The 8,307-nt window shown below is 32.3% G+C and overlaps 1 protein-coding gene across 1 annotated transcript; it reads left to right on the top strand.

Annotated features, from left to right (window-relative positions):
• Window positions 1-719: 719 nt before the first annotated feature.
• LOC133196301 (uncharacterized) lies at window positions 720-1,767 on the top strand. Its single transcript, XM_061332208.1, has 2 exons — window positions 720-988; window positions 1,191-1,767. Exons 1-2 carry the CDS (start codon window positions 775-777, stop codon window positions 1,610-1,612), a joined length of 636 nt encoding a protein of 211 aa, XP_061188192.1. The 5' UTR covers window positions 720-774; the 3' UTR covers window positions 1,613-1,767.
• Window positions 1,768-8,307: the final 6,540 nt, after the last annotated feature.

The raw sequence follows: 8,307 nt of genomic DNA, 5'->3' as shown, positions 1-8,307 counted from the left end.
TTACAAATTAACATCGATGACAGTTTTTGTTGTTTATTATGTTTAATGCTCACAATGTAAAGAAAAATATTTTCCGAGAAGGCAACAATAAAATCAATTTAAAAGTCGTATGGGATCTGATACAGCATTAGAAATAAAAAGATGTTAAAAAAGTGATATTTTATGAAATAAATCAATTATACTTTGTCAGGCTGAAATTCTCACGAAAGGAAATATATTTATAGATTTATTAGATCTTAAGGGCTAGAACAAGGAGTTAATAAGTGGAGGTAGAATAGGTCGATGTGGGGGGAAATGAATTAACAGTTTTAATGGCTTACAATTAATCATTACATCATGGAACCAGAGCACAATGATTCTTGATGACAATAATTCTAATACGGTGCTGATATAATAATTCAATGTTTTATTATCAGTCTGTTTGGATTGTGTGTCTGTCTTGGTTTTGACAACAAGTCAAGCTATTTAATATTAAAAATTATTCTAAACGCATGCGTATTCAATCCATTGGAAATATGAATATTTATTTCTGAATTTAAAATAATATATGTTTACTGTCAATTTTCAATCCCAATTAAAAAAGCTACACACTTTTTCGGAAGTAAAGATAAATATTAAGAGAACTAGAGGATCTTTTGCTTTCTACGTGTAGAACAAAACGTTTCCAAAATGAATCTGTTTAGCATGTTGAAGATCCAAATGGTTTTGCTGGTTTTATTTGTGATAGTAAACGCTTTTGTCTTTGACCAAGAGAGATGGACAGTGATAGATGCTATGAATGACATATATACAGATGTGTCTGTTCTGTTGTACCTACCAAACGTTATCTGTCCTGAATGTGCCCTTAGGACGATGAATGCGGGTGGAGTATCTTTCTCTTATCATTTTGTTAATCGGGCGTGTTTGATTTACAATACCTGTCATTTTAGAAAGCCTCCGATATCAAAAACCTTGGAGCCAAGTGAGGGATGGAGACACTTCTGTTCAAGTAAGCAAACAAAAATTTCCGTCTTGTACGAACATTAATTTTTAGGGGATTATAAATATCTGTACGAATGCTAGTCTCCGTGACTTTGTTTTGAAAAAAATAAATTGAGAGTGAATGTTTACTTTGTTTTGAAAAATATGAATAGACTGTGAATGTGGTTTTTATTTCAAAAAATTCTTACTTTTATGGTTCTTTTTTTCAGATATAAATGTAACTTCTAGAAATGGTGAAACTTGGCTTGACTTAGGTACTCTTTTAGTGAGAAGAAATTCAATTCGTTTTGACGTGAAAGCACGCAATGATGTGTATTTTGGGCTCTCCTCTCAAAACACATCAACTGGGTCTGGTTATTTGGTTCTATTAGGAGGATGGAACGATAGAGCGTCTTGTCTGAGAGACGGATTTGTTTATGGAAGTACCTGTTTCTCGACGTATCATGGATCTGTTCTCAGTGACACACAATACACAAAGTATTGGGTCACCTGGATGTTTGGTCGCATTAGAGTAGGATTCGGGGAAACGATTGGTAATAGAACATTCATAGATCATACATTTCCTCATGTATATCCAGTGAATAACCTGTTGCTTAGCAGCTCAGAAGCTGGGTGGATCATTTACCTGTAAAATGCTAGTGTTGAAGAGGTAACTCATGAATTGTATCTAAACATGTCTTCTTCTTTTTTATCTGTGTGCAACTTTGAATTCATTTGTGTTATTACCTCTCACCTGCGGAGGCAATGAAGGAAAGGATCTTGTCCATTAAGAATACTTTAGTCAGTCCTGCGTGAGTGTTTCCACGTCGTCTTTTAATTTTACTAAAAATTATTCTGGATTTGAATTTTCTTCAACTAAAATATCATTTGTAACTATTTTTAATAAGAATAAATTTATACAATATCCATTGATGTCAAGCGTATATTAATTATTTTTTAGAGATTGAGTGTGCACACAACTTATCTGAAGTTTGCATATGTTACTGTCAACAAGCAACGGAAATGATTCGTTCCCAATTTATTGCAATGGCAATATTTTAAAATGTCGTTGCTCGACGACCTTGCCCTTTGAGATATTACCTTGAGTCAAGAGAAAAACGCACTATGGGTCATTGGCAACAATTTACTAAATTTTTAATTTAGGCTAGACTTCATCCTACGCATGTGAGTTAAGGCGAGGTATAGGCGTTTCTATGCAAATGAGCTAATAAAAACACATAAGAGGTATATTTACTATTCATAGAAAGTTCTGATTTATTTTCTTATGCATACTTAGTACCCACCGTATGTTTTAGAAAGTACACATCATGACGTCATATTATGAAGTCATTGTTCTTATTTACTAGAGCTAATAAAACACATCAACAAAACGACTTTGGCGCAAGGGATTACCGTATTTAATTTTACATAAAAATTGTATTATGCTTAGAAGAATATTCTATAGATTAATAAAACTGCTGCACAAATCCTAGGCATTTTCTCATTTGATCGGAATTTGAGGAAACTTATACCGGACTTTACATATTTACCCTGATTCAACTTAAAACTTTACAAACAGAAATTATACAACTGAGCTGTTGATATTTGTGCAGCAATATTAGCAATCTTTGGAATATTTTGCTTCTAAATATACCTTATCTCAGTTTAATAAAGTAGAGCATGCCCTTGCGCCGAAGCATTTTTGTTTATGTCCATTATAATCTTGTGTAGTAAAGAACAATGATGTCATAATATGACGTCATAATGTATACTGGCTATCTCATGTTGTGGGTACCAAGTTTGCATTAGACAATAAGTTTTAACTTTCTCTGTATGATAGATATAGTCCTTAGGCATTTTAATTAGTTTATGTGCATAGAAATGCCTATACCTAGCCTTAACTCACCTGCGTAATAATTAATGAAATGTTGCTTAGTAATCTTGACCTATTATATATGGCCTTGAATTAGATTTTAAAAGTTTTTTTTAATACACAGCTTTAGCTGTTGTCTTTAACAAGAATTTTAATGAAGAATTCAGAAATGCCTTCTTTTGTTAAGATATTCACTGAAGAGAAATGGAGGTGATGTGTTACTAATATAGCTTGTGTATAACATAAATTTGAGGTGCCGTAAAAGTCAATGTTCAACTAGATAAAAGAAATCCTATAGCTAAATGATTTTTATACGAAACCACCACAATACTTCATCTAGGTGTAATGGAATTTTTAAAGGAATTACTGTCTAGTTTGTTGGGTATGCTAGGTCATTAACGACAGTTGGTTGATTGATTGTATGTTGTTTAACGTCCCATTCAAATATTGGAAACGTGGGATACGTTATGCATAACAAACTTAGTTCGACATGCATAAATTATGATACTTTTCCAACTGTCGTTATTGACCTGGCATAGACAACAATTTATACAGCCATCGTTATGTATAAATAATCCCACGTCTCCAACTATCGTTATTGACCCGGAATATTCAACAAACTAGACAATGATTCCTTAAATATACATTATTTGTGAAATAAAAATGTAAATATAAATCGAAAATGCTGTCTAATACAATTGAAATACACGACGCATCTCAAATTTAATTTTCATAGCCCCCGCCCACTGACGTCAGACGCAATGCATTTTTTGCACTTAACCTACCTCTAGGCGAAATTTACATTCATTTTTTAAAATATCAAGAAGTCAGCACAATAAACAGTTGGAAATGTAAATATATCTACGCCATTCTGTTGGAGCATTCATAGAATCAATTGAATACAATTTATCAATAATGACTTTTAAAATTAAGATGGTTTTTAGGAAATTGACAGTATTATTAGATTTTTTTAATTTCTATTAAGGTAATTTTATAAACTGGCATAAAAACATGTAATTATAATGCATGATTAAATTTTCATTTTATTTTTATTAATTATGCGACCAAAAAAAAAGAGAAAAGAAAAGACAATCATATTTTTATGTATCCTGCAAAGTAGAGCGCGTCACTTAAGAATCACTTTACCCAGAATCGGTCTGTCTGTCCGCCCGCCCGACTGTCCTTCATATCTCATATTTTTGAATTGAAAGAGGTAGGCATTTTATATTCGGCTTATGTTTGCTATGACCGATTTTATTGCTGACCCCATGACCTTGAATGTAATCGTTGACCTTCTTTTCAACTAAGTAATTCATAATATCGATGTACACTTTTATATTTGAACCGTGAGATAATTAGCATGTATTCTGCTTGTCATAAGTCCTTTTGAAAACTTCCACAAAATACAGTCCACTTTACTTTGGCTTTTGACCTACTTTCAAGAACATTCGGAACCGATTATTTTACTTTTATCTTCTGAATATTAGATAGTAAGGCTTTGAAAATTAGTGCATATATTTGTGGTTAATTACAATGTTTAGTTCTGATTATAGATTAAAGAAAATAAACCACTATCGATGAAGTTTTTTTTCTTTTACGTCTTCTAATTAAGACATTACGGATTATAGTGGTTTCAGAATTCATAGACACTGAACTGTATACGGAATTTTTCCCTTTTTCCCGATCATGACAAGGAGCACACGACGGGTGTGACCGGTCGGCAGGGAAAGTCCACTCCTGTATGGCACCTGATCCCACCTCTAAATATTGAGGTCCGTGTTTGCTCTGCTCCAAATTTGTATCGTTTCATTGGACTTTCGAGATTGAATACTGTTCGTTATCTTCATATTTTATGAATTCTTTTGAGTGTATGAACAAGAAGTCTCTGGCGAGACTGTAGCCCTACAAGTTTTTACTAATGATAGTTGAAGAGAAAAAATGCACTTTTTTAGAATTACATGAGCAGAATTATGTATTCTGATGTTTCCTAAACTTGTATCAACTTTTGATCAATCAGAGGAAAAGAAGAGGATCATGAGTATTTTTGTTTTTAGCACCCATGGTAACACTGTTCATCAAAGTCAAAACCCTGCAAATAATTTGTTTGCATTATTTGTTTTTGTTTATTTACGAAGTTCTACTAAAATCGGATTAAACCTGTGCGAGAAGCAGCGTTTTGAAAGAATTTCACGGAAATATTCTTAATCTAGAAACCTTGCAACACCGTTCATGGAAAATACAAAACGACTCATAAAATGAAGTATCTTTATGTATTCTATTTTTGTCCCATGATTTACATTTTCAAGAAATTTTTATTTTTTAGTAACCAAGGCAGAATTGTTATTCAAAGTCGATAAAGAGAATTTTTGTATCTTGGTGTAGTCAGCTTCTAAACCAAGTTCAAATGGAATTGGACAAAATCTGTAGGAGTAAAATTTTGAACAAGAGGCGAAATGGCCTGAACGGTCACCTGAGTATAATACAACTATGTAATGAATCTAAGGATATAATATCACAAAATAAACCGAAACTCAAAAAAGAAAAAAAGGATGAGCATGATCAAGAATCAACAAAATAATTTGGTAATCAACAACAACTCAAAAACTTGCCTGTATAAGCCAAGATCACCAATCATAACATTAGTGCTGTAGCATAAAATTCAATATTCACAAAATACACCCAGCACAAACCCAACGCCATAATGGTCTCTCTTGGTCTTTAATTAATATTTAATGTACATATGTATAAGGTATTTTGTCTCATTTTTATTCATCCACTATTTACAAGTCTACCTGACTATTAAAAACAATGAAAGTACTTTTTATATCATAATTATATCAAACGTCTTTTCTGATTCATCTATTGATACATTACATATATATATGATTGCGCCCATGGGAAAAGGGCCCTTATGGCAATTTTTACACATTTTAAGTTTTTCATGGATATTAATAGAGCAAGGTTAGAAGTTGCCAAATCTGAATTTTTATGGCCCTACGTCAACTCTAAGTAGGGTTTTTCTTCATTTATATAAATGATACTTGAACAGGTAAACAATGACGTCATGTTACTTTCGCACCAACGTCAAAAGTTTTCAGAGTGAACATGACTTTCACTTTGCATTGTAATGTTACTACGGTAATAAATGTATGTTATTGAGCATTTCCAGAAATATTTTTGAGTCTTTGTCTCTTTTAATAATGTATAATACAATAAATAGTTGTATTAACTATTATCCATCATGCAGTGGTGTATAGAATTATGAGTGTTTGTTCGTTTGTTTGTTTTACATTTCACTATGCTGGAATGTCAGGAAAACCCGAGAAGCAAGCGGCTTCTGTTCAATATCAATTTATTCTCTCAAAACCAAAGTATTTATCTCGTATAATAATCGTTTGAGAAACCTGTAGAATTCATTCGAAAATCATCTCATTTCCTCTCGATAGGACAAGATGTCATTTTTTTTTGGGGGGGGGGGGTTGAATCCAGTATAAACGATATCTCTTTCAAAATGTGAAGTTAAAAAATATTTCAAAAAAAATTCTCGGAACAACAATAAAATAGATGCTGCTGGGTAGTGAAAATTTGTTGCTTTTTTGTTTTTGTTTTCTAAATATAATTAGACAGAAAATTTGTGAAATGTAGTGAGTTACTGTATACGCTGTACAACAATTTAAGGACATTAAGTTGATACACTGGACTTCTGCCCGTATGTGGTAACAAAACTTCTTTTTTTTAAATTGAAATGATACACATTTTTTCAGTCACAGCAAGTAAAATTTTTGAATAATTAATTTTAAGTAAGCAGGTTGATAAATTATAAACAAATGGATGAATTATAATTCACATGCATTTAAAATGAAAGGAACAGATCCAGGATGACCAGTGGTTGGATTGTGTGTGTGGGGGGGGGGGGGAGGGGTTGGGGGGGGGGTTAAAAGTTAAATGACAGAAACATGCAATACTTGTAGTTAACATGAGTTTAATAGCATACGAGGGTTGTCGTATTTTTAAAAACTTCCTACATTTTAGGTGTGCAGGGGGGATGCCTTCCCACCACCAACCCCATAACCTCCAAATACGTCATTTGGTTAGGTTTGAAATAATATTGAAATAATTCCTCAATTTATTTTTGCACCTTGAACTCTCTCCTTACGTACATGTATATGAGCAGGGTCATTTTCAAAACAAACAGCGATCATGAGCTCCACATGCCTGGAACTGGAAACTTAACTGCTATCAAATCTAGTTAATCATGAGAAAAATTGCGTCCTAGAATAACGATTTTGTTTGATTTTTTTAAAATTAAATGGTTTTAGAAGAACATGTACACACTGGGTATTAAAAGATATCGGGTATTTTTTTGTCATTTCAACAAATTTTATCCGAACTTTGAATGAAATCAATATGTCGTGTTTTAAAATTAATATCAAATAGATTTTTCTAAGAAATAAATCATAAATAATTATATATGACATGCAGATTATAATTAATAGATTTTTTTTCGGCTGGGGGGGGGGGTGTAAAAATTAATTGAAATTTTTATATATTCAGTCAGTTAAATGCGACTGGTTCATAATATTCCTTGACTGGCTGAGTTTTTACATGACAAATTTTTACGATGTGGCACACATTTAGGTACATGTAAATATTGTTATGTGATGGTGTGTGTAGACCCCCCCCCTCCCCCATTTCTCGCGGCTTCTTTATCGTATGAAATTCTAATGTTTTTTTTCCAAATGTTATTGTATATGAAGTTTTACAATATAAAAATTCCATTCTGGCCCCATGCCAGAGACTTGGATATGGTTATCCTTGTGAAGCTTTACAGATACACTGTAAAATAGTTAGGTCCCGGTAATATAAAATGACCCTGGCCCTCTTCCCCGGTCTCCTGCACTGCCACAAAAATAAAAACTTGCAAACATATTTTTAGTCTTTTGTGCAGTATATTTTTAGCATTTAATTTAATTTGTACAATGCCTGTTTAAATACAATTTGATCTTAACCAGATTTATTTCAATAAATCCAAATAACGAAATCAGCCCGTTTACATAATTCAACGGCAAGTTAAGCAATGTCATACTAAACCGATAACTGAGATTATTATTTCAATAAGAAAACGAGTTTGATAATAGAACTGTAATGACATATAATGCTGAGATTCTGTGAATGACAAGCATTATATATATTTGACTTTAAAGTGACTAAAAACTGCAGATAAAGCTAAAACCTTTCAACTTTTTTATGCACAACACGAGTACCAAAACGTTATATTTTCGAGTTACTGAAAATAAATAGACAGCAAAAGAAAAAAAAAGAGATAAAGATTTCTTTTCATAATACGATATTGTTGTGTTTTTGAAAATTCGCCTTTTCATTAAAGTTTCACATTTCACATTGTATTAATAAACTGGATTTAATGTAACATCTCTCTCTCTCTCTCCCTCTCTCACACACACATCAGGTATACA

Source organism: Saccostrea echinata, unplaced genomic scaffold (assembly GCF_033153115.1).
Source record: "Saccostrea echinata isolate AGI-Se365-2 ecotype Australia unplaced genomic scaffold, CSIRO_AGI_Sech_v1 ptg000030l, whole genome shotgun sequence".
NCBI classification, from domain to species: Eukaryota; Metazoa; Mollusca; class Bivalvia; order Ostreida; family Ostreidae; genus Saccostrea; species Saccostrea echinata.
The sequence above is the reverse complement of the archived record's forward strand: the minus strand, read 5'-3'. Positions and strand labels throughout refer to the sequence as shown.

Coding starts and splice junctions, on each gene's coding strand:
- LOC133196301 (XM_061332208.1), top strand. CDS start 775: ATGAATGACATATATACAGATGTGTCTGTTCTGTTGTACCTACCAAAC. Junction 989..1,190: donor ATGGAGACACTTCTGTTCAA/GTAAGCAAACAA, acceptor TCTTTTTTTCAG/ATATAAATGTAACTTCTAGA.